The following is an 18,290-nucleotide window of genomic DNA, read 5'->3' on the forward strand; positions in this document are numbered from 1 at the left end:
AAACCAATTTGTACGATGTTATAAAATTGTCTTAAATTACATGATGTAAGAACGGACATAGAAAAGTGTTGGACGTGTAAAAAGAAAAGTGTAAAAAACTTCAACTAATCTTTTTGCCTTATTTCTTTATCAAAATATTTTTCTTAATTTACTATTCTAAACTAAACAACTCTTTCTCGCACTTTAATATTCACATCCTGTCTTTTAATCTATTTTTGGCTTCAAATTATGCATTAATTAACATATTTCATTTTCCCCTTTCTTTGAACAGTGAGAAGACTTTTTCCCTCGACCTATTTAATAGACCAATTATAATTAATTAGATTTCCCTAATTTTCGAAAACTATTTAATTTGAAAAATTTTCCATAATTTTTATCCGGGTGCACTTCAATTTGTGTGTCACTTGTATTCATTCTCCGATTATGATGGTAAAATAAAATTAATTTGATCTTTTTAAATCCTGTGCCTTTTTGTCCCGCTCCCACGACTACCACCGTTATCTATCTATCTATCGATCTATCTATTTATCTATCTATCAATCTATCTATCTTTTGAAATTAAACTATTATTAAACTGTAAGACATAGTAAAATGTCGTAAATGAAACAATCATATCTTTCATTTAATTTCAACGTTCTCAGTTGAAAATATCATAATTACTTAAAATTGTAAATCAGTGCTGAAAATTCATTTTTCTCATGGTTGCTGAGTAGTTTAAAATACATCAAACATTATACTAATAATATGAAAAAACTAAATAAATAAAGATAAACAATAAATGAATAAATAACTAAGCATGAAGTATACTACATATTTTGGGTAACAAAAAATTTATTAATTTTTTTTTCTCCTGTAGTCAAAAAGGTGAGATCTATCAAAAAAAAAAATAGTGAATAAAATAAAAACGACAGTTGAAGTTTATACGACTTTGAAGTTATTATTTAATATAATTGAATAAAATAGAAAAGTAGCGAAAAGAAATGAATGGCGTCAACATATGCTAACATAACATATTATGTCACAGCTGCGTCGCTTTCAACTTACAATCAGACTTAAATAATCACATTCGTTTCATCGAAGTGAAAGGAAATTCACGAGTTTCGAATTACCTTTAGTCAAAGTTTTCTTTATTTGTAAGTACAAATGAATATTTTAGAGTTCTTATTATCATTCAGATTCATATACTAGCTATACAGTGCGTAAAATAAAAAAAAAAGGAGCACACTGAATAACTTTTAATCTAATGATCAGATTTTCATTTATTAAACGGCTTGAGAGCTTTATCTTAAAGATTTTATTTAATTAGAGCTGACGATACCTTAAGTTGCGAAATTGGATATAAAAACGTCGAATAGTTAATGTAAGAGAGCAGTCGAAAGTTCGTTAATTATTAATAATTAACAAACCTCTTAATGTTAATTATTATTTTTTTTCGAATTTGGCTATCTCTTTAAGAATAATTTGAGCGAAGCGAAAACTTTTTGGGAGCAATTATAAAATTCGCTTATACGAAAGATACTTTTTAATATTTATTGATTTTTTTTATTAAATTACTTAATAATCGTCGAAAAATGTGTGGAAGAATTTTTGAAAAATCCACAAGTGATGCGTTACATGCCCAAAAATGTATTTTACTGAAACGCTCTATTATTTCAACAGAAAATAGATTAAAATAAGCACATTAAACTTATTTATCCGTACTAAAAATAATTTTGCTTAGTATTTAATTATCTTATGATTAATAAAATATTTTTGCAAAAAAAATACCTATATTCTTTCACATGAAACATAGGACCGTCGAAAATTATGTGACGCACAAAACGCCGTTAGTTTTCCCCATAAATTTAAGATAATTTGATGTCTTAAAATTCTAGGAAATTTCTTTTTACAGTAATAATTTTATTTAAGCAGAAAGATATATTACATTAGTAATGAATACAGGATGCGACAAGAAAAAAAAAGTTATTGCATTATAGAATAGAAATTATCTAATTTTTTTTGGATTCGTGCTTATTTCTTTTTTTTTTTGTCTGCCAATTTAATTATGAAATATTTTATGCATATTTTACTAGTTTACTCATTTTTTCTTCTCGTTTTTAAAAAGTAGAGCAAATGATCTGCTATTTTAGGGTTGTTTAGGCCAGGGAAACGGCAGTGTGAAATAGCTTACTTATTTTGTACACAATCGTTGTACGCATAGGTTTGAACTGTCAAAAGCAATCTCATCGGCCGGAGCTGTTACAGACTGCATAGCTGCAAAAGGCGGCACTTTTAAACCAATTAAATTTATTTATTGCTTAACGTCTACGCTTATTATTCTTTGTTAAATTATTTTTCTAAATGAAGTTTAATGGGAGCTAGTCCTTTTATCTCTATGTAAACGCAAATGCGGTTCAGTTTCTGGTACTTTTTTTCTGCCTCTTTTTCTTTCCTTCTTTCATTTTTTTTTTCTCGTTTCATCCAACGTTTTTGCGAATAACTCCGATATGTAGTCAAGAGCACATTCTAGAATACAGATAGGATAGCGGGCTCCATTCATTTTTTTTAAGGTGAATTTATAGTAGAAACTTATAGCATTAGCATTTCAAAAACAATTTAATATTTTAATGGTAGCTGCAGATTAAAGGGCTAGTAAGTTGATGTCTAATAATAGTAGAGGTAGCTACGTCACAGCACTTCCCCACCAGAATTTTGTCAGGGACGAATACCACTCATTGCCATATTTGCGAAATACCGGGAGAGCTGTATTAAGATCACCGGGTTTTGAGAGCTTGTGGTGAGAGCTGTATTGATTACATCGAATGTTTGTCGTGAGAGATGTATTATGAAGACACTGTTGTGTGCGTGGTTTCTCTTGTAATGCTTTAAGCAGTTGGGTATGAGCAGGATCCCATTGTGTGTAAATGAGACTAAGAAGCAACAGCAAGAGGAGAACGATGACGCAGTCACAAATAGCAGGTCAACTGTTCAATGTGGATCGTCAATCGAAGTAGACGTCCGAAGGACACCAATGTGGGGAAGGGGGAAAGAAGTTATCGACTATGCAAACATTCATCTATCAAAAGGTACCATAAGATTGAATCGAGTCAGTTGTTGTTGACGTATGCCTGTTTAGGCAGAGGGGGTGCGATTGTTCTTGTTTTCCAGTGGCGCCATCTATGGCCAAGAATTCGACTTCTGCCACACCATACATCACACCCGTTTATGGGGCGGTCTCATTCATATTTCCATTCATTCATCCACAGATCGTAATTTTGACCTGAATCAGAGAACGATCGATCTCCAATTCAGTACCCCCAGAGGTATTGATTTGTTATGGGAACATGGAAGACTTTTGCGACTCGACAGATTTAACGTGCATCTGTCACTTTACTACACGGGGAGTCAGGGTTCGAACCCACGAACTCTGGAACATGAGCCCAGCGCCCTACCGAACAGGCTATCCCGGCCTTAATCGAGTTAGTATATTTTATATACGAGTGAAATGATTTTTAATAATCGTAGTGGTAGTCACGTCATAGCTATTATTGTTAGGAAATATTTTTATATTTTTTCTAAACATCGCATCTCACTCAATCTTAAGGTTTGGGGCAAATGGAACACGTCAGGACATGACTGAGACATGTGTTAGTTTTCAATTCGATGTTATTGATAAAAAATTATGTTTGAGACGTCAATTAATCTGTAATTTCTTTGTCAATAAACCTGCAAAAAATATCCTACGTTCCAAGATTTATAAGATTAAACAAATAAAAGCTATAATTAAAATAACAAAACTTGCAAATATGAAGCAATATATTTTCCTTGCCTATTCAGTAACCGAAAAAATTTGAATTTAAATAAAAAATGAAGTGGTAGTAACAGTTAAATTGAGAAGAGTTAATTAAATCATTACTACTTTTGAGCTATGATGCTAAGAATATTAATGGCGAAGCATGTTGGTTAACAGTTAAGGGATTATTTTGACAATATTAATGTTTTTGAGGTGGTAATGCGATGAAAATGGTTTGGGGTTTTACACATGACACAAAACAACGAAATTCTTGTGAACGGGGAAATAAACTTTTAAATTAATGGTTTTATTCAACACTTGTCTTAACAAATGAAATGTTTCAGGGAAAAGTGATTAAGTAATTTGTATCCTTTTAAACTGTCTACGTCTCCTGAATGTTAAAACGTAAGCTACGTTTTCTACGAGAAATTTACTTTCCATTTTCATACATTTTTCTTACATTGCAATTTAAAAAAAATAATAAAAGCACCACTATTTTTTATTTCCGTTATTTTAGACAGCAATATTTCATTTGAATAGTAGAAAATAAAAAAAGATTTTCTTGCAAACAATTATTAAATATTCGAAAAAGAGAAAAATAAACTGATATAAATCCTTAAACTTTTTTGCAAAAACCTTCACAAATATTAAAAAAAAGCAAAAAAATATTATATTTTTTTTGCAAATGATTTTATAAATATTTGAAAAAGACATATAAATCTTAATGAAAAATTAAAAAAAAAAATTTTTTTTTTGCAAATGGTTTTATTATTTGTCGGAAGAAAAATTATGTTTTAAATCTTTTAAATTTTTCTCTGTTTTTCAAATTTTTTTTCAAATCTTTGAAAAAGAGAAAAATACAATTTAATCCTTGAAACGTAGAAAAGAAGTAGATTTTTTGCAAACGACTAGAAAAATTATTAAAAGGTATTTATTTAGTATTAATAATTATAATTCAGTATTTTTATTTTCAATGACAACAAAATAATTTTATGCATTAAGTTGCTTTTTTGTTCGACGTATATGATGTATAAAATGTGCAATTTATATAGTGTGCAATTAAAAATTGTATAAAATGTGCAATTAAAAATAGAAGTCATTTTTGTCTTTAAAAACCAATGCTACTTTTGAACTATCGTTGCGATTTCGTATTTGGCTCTATTCGATTCATCATAGAAAATAGATAGCAACGAAGACTTCATTTGCCTAGATGGAACTATTTAAGTTTTTCTCCCTGCTTAAATTTTTTGCTCTCTTTCGGCTAAAACCGATGTACGAGGTTGTGTAACATTTTACCACTCACTAAGAGGAGGATATTTACAGTTTTGCGCTATAAAGAACTTTTTCTTGGCACTGGTATGAGCTCATATAAAATACAACATATATTTCTCTCATTTATAGTGAGGCAGAAATTTTAGTATGCACTTCCATTGTATTCCGATGAGAAGAGCACGATCACTCTCTACAATTGAGGGGCTAGGTGCAAAAACAAGGTGAGTAATTTTTAGTGTATTTTTTATCGTGTACAATATACTGACTGGCAATCACAAGATGAACTCCAGACTTTAGTGAAAGCTCATCTAAACATTGTCCGGCGTTAGTTGTATCAATTTTATAACCGTCGTTAAACAGCTGACTCAATTCTTTAGGTTTACGATTACTAAGGTTCAACTACGTAGCATTGTAATTTTGTACCCTATCCAGAAGACAAGGTAACTCCTGGATCAAGTATTGGGAGAAATTTGCCCGGTGGAGGACTTGTTCATGGAACTAACCCGCATTTGGGTTACATGGAGAGGAAACATTAGAGGCTGGTGCAAGCCAGAATCGGAATTTATATCGACCAGCCATCACTGGGATTTGAGCCCGGTTACCTCATTGGAAGGTGAATGCTTTATCCCTTGAGCCATCACGACTCAATTGCATCGATTTGTGTAGGAACAAAGCACAAAAGCACCTCTCATCTCCTGCTTAGTAAATTGTGTTGGGAAAAAAATACAGGGTGTCCAACGGAAGTCTGTCTGATTTAAAAATGTGAATAATCCGTAAAAAAAGCGATGGAAGATTTATACAGAAATTTTCGAATTTAGTTTTAAATGTTGTCGGCAGATGGAGCTGCAAATCATCGATGACCAGAGTGATCAGTTATAGTTTTAAAACGGGAAAGGAGTTTATCATTTTGGATTAGGAGGTTTAAGCCGTGCATTCAACTGAATAACATGTGTTTCTGATACTGAAATGTCCCAGGGTGGAGTTTTACAGCATTTCTATTCACTTCAAGAACTCTATATTGAGCCGTGGTAGCTCAGTATCAGAGCACTTATTTCCCAATGAGGTGATTCCGGTTTGAATTACAGCGTTGGCTGGTTGATACGAATTCCACACCGACCACAGAGCTGACGCAAAATATTCTCAGTGGTAGACGTGTTATGTGTTAGAGTCCTCTTGCTGTCAGGCTAAGCATGAAAGATATTTGCGTTTTATCTCTCCATGTAACGCAAATGCTGGTTAGTTCCATCAAAAAGACTTTCCGAAAAGGCAAATTTCTCCTTGTACTTGATCCAAAAATTTCTTTGTCCTCTGGATTGTCTTATAAAGTACAAGGCTACACTGTTGAACATTGTTAGTCGTAAACCCAAATAATTAGGTCGGCTGTTCAACGACGGCTACAAAATAAAATAAAAATGATATCTATACTGCGTAAAGCGTCATCTGTTGGCAACTTTAGTAACTAAATCTAAATCTTTTGTAATTTTTGTATATTTCCTAATATACATACCGTTTATTTCGATTCTCTATCACCCCTTTGTTGCTGAGATTTTTAATTTTGAAATCAGTCAGTTTTTTACTGGATACCCTGTATGCAATTATATTATACTGTTATAAGCGTTTGAACTATATTTAGTTCAAACTAGCTACATCCACGATGTGGTTTCTTAGTTGAATCAAGCTATCATACTTCCTAACCTTGATTACACCACACGATGGTTCAATTTAAACAATTATGATCCGATTTAGCACCTTATTGAGTTTGCAACAAACATGCTCGGCATTATGGTTTAAGGTACCATTGGTTTGAATTGGTTTTTACGATGGATATAAATCTTAAATTATCAATGGAATGATCTATGCAAATGCAACTGGTGCTCTTACTTCTATTTCATAAATATTTCCCTCTGGCATTCCTCCAAAGTCACGTTTATAAAGCGAATACAATTTATCAGAATTAAGACTGAGTGAAAAAAAAATATTTTGTTTATTGCTTTTGAAGTTGAAAAAAAGTAATAGATTTCATTGTTTATTTCACAGACAGTTTGATTCAGTTTGCATATATTTGATACAGCTTCGTTCCTCTCCCCTTTTCTCCTTTTTTTTCTTGTACACAATGTACATGATTTTTCTATTGATGTGCATTTTTGATATTAAACTTTACTGCCAGACATTGTGCAGCTGGGTGAACAATTCTATAGTTCTTATTCTCTGAAACGGTGCTAAGTTGAACCGAATTATCGTTTATCATGATTCTAAGTATATCACGATTGCTATTACGACCATATCGTTTAATTAATCTATCGCGAATGCCTGTCACTACCATATCACGATTTTATTGTTCAATTAGGGGGAAAACAAGAATCAATTTAAAACCATTTTATGGTTATAAACAAATTAAGGTAGTTTTTCATGATATTATGGTCTTACGTTTAGATAGAGTTACGTTAAAGACAAACGCTTAAAAAACCTAAGGTTAGCAACTTTCTTCTGTGCTACAACGACATGTTCTTATTAATCAAAATTATAGTTTAAGCAATTATGGTTTAATTATGGTTAAAGAGTTTTTAAAAAATAATGTAGCAGTTTTTCGCTACCTACATTGTTAAAAATAGCAGTTTTTTTTCTACACTTTAAAAAATAACAGTTTTTACTACACGTTTACTATTCAAAATTTCCGACCGGCCTGTGTAGGGGGCAGGGAACTGTCCTTGCATCAGAAAGGTTCTGGGTTTGAATCCAGGGCAAGGCATGGATGTTCTTTCTTTCTCTGTACTATCTGTCCTCACTGCGGGAGCGACGTTCGCTCATCAAATATAGTGCCCCTGAAAGAGAGGCCAACAAAATCGCAATGTAAATGCCTGAATTGACGGATGTTAACTCAGGTGGGCATTGGAAAAAAAAAACAATTCAAAATTTGGGAAAATAGTAGATTTTTAAAAAAGTTTTGCTACACTCTTAAAAATAATAGTTTGGGAAGATAGCAGCTTTTCGTTACACTTTTTAAAACAATAGTTCGGAAAAAGTTTTGATACACTTTTAAAAATAATAATATGGTATAATACTATAATACTAATAATAGCATTTCTTGCTAAAAATTTAAAAAATAACAGTTTCATGCTGTCGTGTTTTTGCTTAAGAGTCAATAACTTTTCAGAGGAAAACGAGGGACTGTATTTATAACCCTAGAATGTTTGGTCAATAGTTTCTTCCAAGCCAAGGTGAAGAACAGCAGAAGGCTATCATGGATCCAGCTTTTATTTTTAATCGCTTCTATAATTCAATATCTTTCTCGGGAGGGACTGCAAAGCTCAGGAAACGATCATCGTGGCAGAAGAACCTTCAGAAGAGGACACGTGCTCACTTACCCGAAAGCACTGTCATTAAAAACTATTTCTAAATAGATACGTAAATAATTTACTTTGTCTGAATTATTTAGACTGCATATGCAAGAGTAATTAAAACAAGAATAATTAAAATATAAGAAAATAAATTCCTGTTCCTGAGCATACGGATAAGGAAAGCAAACTTTAAAAACTGCTAGAGAATCTCAAGTAGTATCAACCATCGAAAGTTTGTCGATCCAGGTATGTAGCTCAGTAGGATTGACGGTTACAGTAAAAAAGTAATAGGTGCAAGGCACCGCCAGAAAAATAAATATAGATATTTAGGCGAAGGCCGAAAGGTTGAAAAGTGAGGGTATTGTTCTATTATCACTATAGTTGCTATATTTTTAAAAATAGGTTCTTTGCTATAAAGGTTGTTTCAAAACAACCTTTGCTTAAAAATAAGTTCCTAACTTTAAAAAAATTACAGTGTGTGAAAATTTTTTTTGCCACACTTTAAAAATTAACAGATTAAGGAGATAACTGTTTTTTACTGTTTAACTGTTTTTCTGTCTAACTGTTGTTCTGTTTAACTGTTTTTGTTCAGATTTAAAATAACAATTTGGGTAGATCACGTTTTTTCACCTATACTTTTAAAAACAAGTGTGGAAAATTTGCTACACTATAAAAACAATGGTATGGAAAAATAAGAGTTTCTTGCTACATTTTTAAAAATAACAATTTCTTGATACACAATAAAAAAATATTTTTTGCTATACTCTTAGAAAAATTGTTTTGTTGGTGAACCTTGAACATTTGTCCCCGTTTCTTACTGTTTCCGTTAATTGTTGTTTCCGTTCAAGTGGATTCATAGCATCGTTTGATGGAGTTTAAGATGTACGATAATGTGGTTCAACTTAGAACTATGCGATATTGTAGTTCAAAAAGGTAAGAAATTTAAACCATCATAATTTTTTTTAATTTTTTTTTCATTTTAATGGTTTTTGTTTTTTAAAAATTAGCATATTTTTAAGAAAAAAAAATCCGAACTATACGTCTACAATGTTTTTAAGTGAACAAATAAAGTTAATGTTTGTTAATTAATTCTTCCTTATTTTTTTATAAAAAAAAGAATCTAGAATTCCTTTTTGCAAGTGCATTACTTTATAATTTTAAGTAAAAAAGCTGTAATCAAAGCTCTTTTTGGTCTAAAAAAGTTTTTTTCCTTTAAAAAAAATTATTTCCTCTGGAGAAAATAATGTGATAGTTCAATTAATGAGTTTTTTTTAAAAACTATAATTTAATTCGAACTATAATTTAATTTTATAATATTATCATTTATATTTAAAAAAATTATATGCCCATACAGTTTACAAGATTCGCTAAAAAAAACGTGTTAGATGTCTGTTATATGTTTAGTCTAAAAATATTCAACTCGAAAAAAAAACTTTTTTGAAAAAGATTATTTAAAAGTAGTAAGCTCTTTCAGTTAATAAGCTTTTCATGTAATATTTTTATAAAAGAGTTTAACAGTAGTTTAATTTTATAAAAACTTTTATTATTTCAAATATAAAATGATACACTCTTCCAGTTTATAAATTTTTTGTTTAAGAAAAAGTGTTTATTAATGAAACTAAAATTTAACTCCTCAAAAAACTACTGCTATTTTTGCTATGAAAAATGTTGCTCTTTTATCGTTAATAAGTTGTTCGTTTGAAAAATTTATTATAAGTTAAAATCGTGTTTACATGTTATATTTTGATACTTAAGAAAAAAAAATTCTGTTACTATTTCCACCATAAAAAGCGATACTCTCTTTTATTTAAATTGTTTTTCGTTTAAAAACCTTGTTACAAGTCTCACGATAATTTAACTGTGAAAAATAATACTCTCTTTCAGTTAATAAGTTTTCTGTTCAAAAAAACTATTTAAATTACACTGTAGTTTAACTGTGTGAAAAGTTTATTATTTTCACTATAAACTACAACTCTCGTTTCGCTCACAAGTTTTTCATTTAAAAACTTCTTATAATTTCCTAAAAAACTGTTATTATTTTCATTATGACATAAAACTCCCTTTCAGCGAAAAGTTTTTTTATTTAAGAAATTCATTATAAACTTAAATTTGAAGAATTTATAAGTTTTTCGTTAAAAAGAAAACTTTTTATACATAAGTCAAACTCAAATTTAACTCTTTAAAAAACAACCATTAATTCCATTATAAAAATAAAAAACTCTTGTCAGTTAGTTTTCTGTTTAAAAAAAATTTCATGAATTAAATTATAGCCCAACTCCTTAAGAAGCTGTTATTATTTCCTCTAGAAGAGATAACACTCTTTTAATTAATAAGTATATCTCTAAAAAAATTGTTTTAATTCTTATGAATTAAATTTTAGCTCAACTCTTAGAAGAAGATTTTATTATTTTCATTACAGAAGATAATGCACTTTTAATTAATAAGTATTTCGTTTAAAAAATGGTTATAATTTAAACTAAATTTAAACTTTTTTTTTTTTAAACTTATTATTTTCTCTATGAAAAAGTATATGCCCCTTCAATTACTGAGCTTAAACTATGTTTGCATAAATGTTTGTTTAGAATTCAAAATCAAGAAAATATTCTTGAGATTTGGCACATGAATTTAATAAAAACAAATTATCGAATATTTAAAATAACAATTAACCTACACTCGACTGCCTGGAGAAGTAACGATAACCGTATCGTTTTTTCGAGATTCTCGAAGAATAAAACTATCCATCCCGCAGAAGAAAAACGATATTTGTTGCATCCAGCATGAGAAGAAGAGTGGGAAGCGTTTGTGCCGGGGCTCTTGCAGAAAGTGGTGGGGGCGAGCGAATGCCGGGGCGGTTGAATGGCGTCTGGATGAATGGACGTCTGCGGCGCGGTGTGGAGCATGAGCAGAACACACCTTCTCCTCCCGGACAGGAAGCGACCTCTCTGCCGGATCTTTCTCTCTTTCTCCGTTAAAGGAGGATGAAGGGCAAGGGGCCCCCTCTCCCAAGAACGGGGCAAACCGCATGCAGTCCCGGCTGAAACCCCCCCAACCAATTCCTCCACAAACAGCAGACGACTTCCATGACGCCCAGTCCCTCAGGTAAGTCATCGTTTTCAACAACTCTTCCGAATGTCCCCTTCAAAGATGGTCTTTACCTGGGGGCGGCCTTTTAACGAAGCCCCTATTTTTGTTCTTTTTTTATTTACCCTGGAGTATCGATTCGAATGTTGTTGGGGGTAGTCGAGGGTTTCCTTCTCTTACCTTCTAAACGTGTCAAGCGATCGGGGTTTGCGAAGTGGACCAGAAAGGGGTCTCGTTATCTGCTTGTTGTCGAGATGGTGAAGAAACGACGACGACACAAAAGTCCGGACGACGTCCCCGAGTCGGATCCAACATGTCCGGCAGACATCGTCCGGTAAATCGAAGGATATACTCCATTCAAGAAGAAGAAAGGTATATCAGTCCATTCATTTAAAATCAATTGAGCTTAAAATATTATATTTCGAAAAAAGATGTACTACCTCCCCCCTTTATGTTGTTATTTTGATTTAGTTTTTGGAAGTTTTAAATTTAAGGTTATACTTAATTGTTTAATTTTGAATGAAAATAATAAAGAAAATATTTCGAATTTTTATTGAATTATGGAACGCTTTTTAAGTGTTCCTTTGAAATTTCAAAATAAGTTTTTTAGTCAAGAATTTTAAGAACATGAGCATAATTTTTTAAAATTAAAGTTCTCTTCATAGCTTAAATTTGAAAAATTCAAAAATTATATATACATCTCAAATCTCTTTAAATTTAATGCTAAATTAGGTATCAAATTTAGTTAATAAGATTTTCAAGTATTTGAGTTACAAATTTGCTTAGATTCTCCTTTTGAATCGTGAAAAACTAAAATTAATTACATTTTACATTAAAATTACATTAAAATGATAAATTATTAATTAAAATTGTTTACATTTTACATTAAAGTAACCTATATTTTTCAGCACTAGTAGTAGTTTTACATAGATTTTGATTATATCTTTTTAAAATAGAAGATGTCTACATTTTTCCAAACCACAAAGGAAAATTTTAATTTTTATTTAAAGCTAAAAGATAAACTTTTTGCTTCTAATTTACCATGCCCGGATAATTACTAACACTTTTATCAGTTTATTCATTGAGTTAAGTATAAAACTAACTAAGGCGATTATTTATTTCATAATGAGTGATACCGAAGGTTTTGTAGAAATTAGGGATTACAGATACAGTGAATATGCAGGATTATAGACTTTAAATCGGGAGAAGTTATCATAAAATATGCCTTTAATTTTATGCTTTTGCATGAAAACAACATAAAATTAAATAAATAAAATAAAAATAACATAAATATCATCAATATATAAATATCAGAATAAAATAAAATTTTTGCAATTTAGAAAATCGAAAATATTCCATTTTGATTACTTTAGTTAGTATTATGGAAAAAATTCCCACAACTTTTTTTTGCGATATGTAATAACATTTAAAAACAGGAACGTGGAACCGGAATTAAATTTTTTTTTGGAGGAGTTGAGAAATAAGTTAGAGTTGAAAAATCTTTTCCTGACTCTACTTTGTAAAAAGTTTTAGTGTATAGTTACTACCATTTATTATGTTGAGGTAAACTAAGATGCATACAACCCACCTAGTCGCATCTTTATTAACTTTTTCCTTGTTATATAGTTTTATTTATTCATTTTTCGTTCGTTTATTTGACAACTGTTTATTTTGTTTATGCTGATCACTCAAATCTTCATGCGCATTAGAATTAATTTAATGGTTTTATTTCTAAAACATTTCGTTCAAAAATTAAGCGCATTTTTAAAAACATTTCGTACGAATTCGTTCAAACAATTGTCATCGGATTAGTACTTAAAATTGTATTCGGTTTATCTCAACACAAAAATCGGGGAGAAATTATGCACAAAATTTTTTACAGTGTAGTTAATAGTAGGTCCTATAGGTAGAAAAAGAAAAGAAGTTTTTATTGCTGTAAAATTATTAAGACAGATATTTAAAATTATGCGAACAGGAATATTCCTCAAAAAATATTATGACAATTATTTAAACTGTAACTTTTCACAAACTTATCAAATTTGAAGGTCTTTGAGTCGAGGTTTTATCGAAAAAATTACAGAAAAATGTTCAAACTTATGAAATTCTAAGTTATTTTACGATTCATTAATTTCAACTCATAAAAAAGTATGCTCAAAATTACCATAATATGGTAAAATTATAATGTTTCTGGCTCTATGACAACCCCAAAAAGCTGGGTAATTTTTACAGAAGCGTTTTGGTAATGATTTTGCTGAAATTAACAATAAAATATAGTTATAATGTATAGTAAAATTTGGTAAAATTTTGTGATTTTTTCATGATACTTTAGAATATGGCATAAAAACTATTTATTCGGTTATGTTAACATTTCATATTTGTATTTTTTACTAAATGTGGTGTAGTAAGAGCTGCAATTTTGAAAACTGGAACATATCGGAAAATCGTTATCATATGAACGGAAAAATTATCAAATGAATGACTTAAATACGTATGGTTTGGTTTTATTATCAGAATTATTATTATTTTTTATACAAGAAATTGTTATTACCATACAGTATGGTAATTTTACCAGAATTTTTGTCTCCGTGTAGGATTCGGAAAAATTGTTTTCGATTATAAATCAGAGTTCGATTCGAGTTTATACTAAAGTTTGGAGTTGGAGTTGAACACTCAAACTTCTGACTTCACAGCTCTGTATAAAAGTTAGGAATAATGTTCGAAACATGTTTAAATTAGGAAAGTGTTTTGAGATGATTTGGATGTAATATATAGTTTGTTAGTTTCACGAAAACGAAAAGATGTTTTCTACAAGAAAAATATAATCCAATTTACAATTTGAAAAAGAAAATAATAATAACTCTTCAGTGTTTAGGACACTTTTTTGAAAACTTCAAAATTTATTCATTAATTTCAAAATTCAATTATTAATTTATATTACGAAAAGCAAGACAGTATTAGGTATAAAAAAGAAAAAAAGTTACATTACTATTTTTTTTAAAAATTTTTTGATCAAAAAAAAGTTGTCTTATAAATTTATACAACTAAAATGAGCTTTACTTTGATATTTCTATTTAAAATTTAATCAATAAATTCAGTTATTTAATCAAGTACAAGCTATTTAATCAATAAATACACCTAAAAATGTAGTATAATTATAAATTTATATTAAAATAATTTTTATGTGATTTATTTTCTTAATTTTTGAAACCTACGTAAAAAATAGTATTTATGACTTTAAAATATTTTTCACAAGTTTATATTTTTAATTCATGAACATTAAAATGGGGTGCATGTTTTTTAAAAATTTTTATTCATTAATAAAAGATGAAATGTTATTACTTAGTATTAATTTAGTTAGTATTTATGTTATTATTAATAATAATTAAAACATGTAGTATTAATTAATCATCTTTGAATAATGATAAGGTTTTCTTTAAGATTATAAAGATGCCTTATATATGGAAAAATGTATTAAAATTTTTTTTTAGATAGTCCTTCATTTTTTCCTTATTTGTTGTATCCCTTTTGCCAAAATGATTAAAATAATTTACATAGCTGATAATTAATTAGTTAATTATTTTCTACTTCAATAAATCAGTCTTAGTACATAGCTTATATTTAAATAAATTATTCTGTCATAATTAAATTAATTTTAGGTTGATAGTTAGATAAATTTTTTTGTAAGGATTAAATCAGTTTTAGTATAAAACTAATGGTTAGATAATTGTTCAGTTAATCCCTTTTTGCATATATCTGATGATTAACTAAATTATTTTGTAGTGATTAGATTAATTTTAGTTTATTGCTTTTAATTAGATAAATTATTCCGTAAGGGTTAAATCAGTTTTAGGACATAGACGATAACTATACAAATTACTTTGTGATGGTTAAATCAAGTTAAGCATGTGGGTGAGTGAAGCAGATAAGGAAAATTTGCTGCATTTTATTCTATGGAAAAAGATTTTAAGTTCATTTAATAGTCAACGTTACACATTACTATTCACTTGCATTATGTTTCTATGAGTACAGCCATTTCAATCCTTATAATTTTACAAAAAAATACAACATTTCAGAATTATAATAATTTATTTAAGGCAATACAGGATATAATGTGAGATAATGGTTATATATTGATTATTAGACAAATTAAAAATTGTTCTTTTCGTCGAATCTTTGAAAGCTAGTAAATATATACAGTTGATATTACATGAACTTTAATTTTTATTTCACTTAAAAAATCATATTTGAGTAATTTAATTCTACAAAAAATTATCTTCATTCAAGTTGAAAAAAATTTTATTCACGAAGAATAAATAATTTTATTCATGCATAGGTTTTTAAATTATCATGCAAAGGTTGTTTATAAAATAAATTATTTACATCTATATATTATAAATAATACATATATTGTTATTTATAAAATAATTTTATTCATGCAAACATTATAAATTATCTTAGAAATATTGTTAATTGCAAAATAATTTAATTTTCTAAGGTATCAAATTTCTGCCAAAAATAAAAGATTGTCACATTTGATTTCCAAACATAATTTATGGGGTACTAAAATGTCGATCATTTTTTGACTAGCTCGAGTTCTCTAACTTCAACTGAAGCTTTGTAATGGGTAATGGTACAGGCTTCAATTGTTCATAGACCACTTTGAACAGAACTTTTTACGATTTGATTATGAAATAGAACAAACAACACTCGAAATTTCACTGTAGCCCGAGAGTTGATTTCAAGCTTAAATATCAGTTTCCATTGTTTACTAATCATTACAAGCAAAGTTTATTCCTAATTTATCACCAAACAGAACCAATTGAGATTTTAACTGTCTTTCGACGTAAACAAACTAGTTAACGCAAAACTGAAATAAAGAATATAATTGGATAAAGAAGAGTTTACTATTAAAAAAAAAAAAAAAAAAAAAAAAAAAAAAAAACGTGCTTTTCAAGTGGAATAAAAAAATAAAGAAAATTTTATTTTTTTCTCTCTCCTAAAACAAAAAAGTAATGCTCCCCACTTTCGAAAATGTAATACTATAATGATTACTAACCTATTATAAGTTCTTACCTTACTCTAAATGCAATGATCACTAACCTGTAACTGCTTACTTAACACTAAATGTAGTATAATCATCACTAATACTATAATTTCTCATCTAACACTAAGTGTAAGACAATGATAATTTTTTAAGTAGTATGCATTTCTAGTTGATATTGATTTATGTTTTTCATGGAAAAAAATCATATTTAAGTAACTGATTCTTCAAAAAACAAATAATTATTTTTAAACTGCTGTTTATTCACAAAGGTATAAAATTTTTACTGCAAATTACCTCGCTGTTTGTGTGTGTTATGAAATACGAAGATAAAAAAAACTTTAAAAAAATGTGATATAGACAAAGGTGAATTTTTTTGAAATATTTTTAGCATATGAAAACGCAAAAGCAGAGATCCCCAAATTTTTATATTTAACATCCTATGCTAGAGTGCATCTTGGCGTTAGTTGATTGGTTTACGTGTGTCTCTTGATCTGCTGCCACCATTAAAATATTCCGTTTTTAATGAAATGCTAATGCTATAAGTTTCTACTATAAATTCACCTTGAGAAAATGAATGGAGGCAACTGTCCTACCTGTATTCTAGAATGTGCTTTTGTATATGTCACTGCGAATTATCGAAATTAGTGGTTGTTGATTTAGAACGGTGAATGTTGACAATCACATTGTCGCTTTGGTAAATCTCCGAAATATAAACATATACACTAGGTCTAGTTAAGCGCCACTGCCCGGTATACATTTGCCCGGTATGCCCTACATCAATGTTTTTTAAGGTTAAGTGCCACTGCCTAGTATGCATTTAACTGGTACTCCGAACACTAAACTTTCTCCTTATCTATCCTCAGCAGATATTAAAATATTGGATAAATATAATATTATCAACTATTAAATTAATATTTAATCGGATGTAACACATATTTCGGATAAATATAATATTATCAACTATTAAATTAATATTTAATCGGATGTAACACATATTTCGGACATTCATCAAAGCGACTATGCGATTGTTGACATTCACCGGTGTAAGTCTACATTCTCTGAATTTCGGTCTATCATGGTAACATATACATAAATCGGAGTTATTTGTAAAATTATTGGTTAAAACGGAAAAAAATAGAGGAAGAAAAGTAGAAAAAGAAAAAAAGAAAGAAAAAAAAACGCGTAAACAGTAGATTTTCACAAATCGTGCAAAAAAAGTGAGACATTTTAATAGTTTTTGATATCCACGGACTAGAACTCAATCTTGATATCTTGATGGTTCATCAATAGTTCAATCCTTAAATATGATAATTAAACAGTGCAGATCGTATTTTAAATTTTGAAATCAGACTAAAAAACGTACTTTTTGTTGAAAAATGGAGAATAGCCGCAATCAGGAAAATAGGGTCCCGATATATCAGGCAGGAGAGCGGTCAAAAGTCCGAACCTCTTAATGTTTTCTTCATATTTAGTGCATTTCAATATATTGTTTATGCACACAATTACAAAATTTAATTTTCCAACTGCGATTCCACGTAAAAAATAATTTTATTTATTAATAGTTGAGAATAATTACAAATGTGTAATTCAAAAAATATAATAACTCGGAAAATAAAATAATTCGCATACCTTACGATTCAAAAATTTTCGCAATAAATCGAGATGTATCTTTGCGATGTCTTTCTTTAATTAGTGCTATCTGTGCTCTTCACTTTAACAAGGGCTTATAAGTTGTAATTTTATAATGTATACGCTAACCAGTGTACGCATGCGTAATAATAAG

General features: G+C 29.2%; 2 protein-coding genes across 6 annotated transcripts in view; one reads left to right on the plus strand and one right to left on the minus strand.

The window, feature by feature from the left end:
• Positions 1 to 18,290, minus strand: part of LOC107441660 (unconventional myosin-Ie) — a 153,934-nt gene that overhangs the window by 120,818 nt on the left and 14,826 nt on the right. The window lies entirely within an intron of this gene.
• Positions 1,070 to 18,290, plus strand: part of LOC107441634 (potassium/sodium hyperpolarization-activated cyclic nucleotide-gated channel 2-like) — a 106,459-nt gene continuing 89,238 nt past the window's right edge. For 2 of the 4 annotated variants that reach the window (XM_087165422.1, XM_087165424.1), the window contains exon 1: positions 11,472 to 11,835. In XM_087165422.1, the coding sequence (XP_087021548.1) occupies positions 11,777 to 11,835 (59 nt within the window). In that variant the 5' untranslated portion in view covers positions 11,472 to 11,776. Of the gene's footprint in view, positions 1,134 to 5,173; positions 5,266 to 11,335; positions 11,836 to 18,290 lie in introns of those variants that run through there. The other 2 variants (XM_016054976.4, XM_087165423.1) reach the window with 2 other exon arrangements.

Source organism: Parasteatoda tepidariorum, chromosome 6 (genome assembly GCF_982258835.1).
Source record: "Parasteatoda tepidariorum strain Cologne lab strain chromosome 6, Ptep-v5.0, whole genome shotgun sequence".
NCBI classification, from domain to species: Eukaryota; Metazoa; Arthropoda; class Arachnida; order Araneae; family Theridiidae; genus Parasteatoda; species Parasteatoda tepidariorum.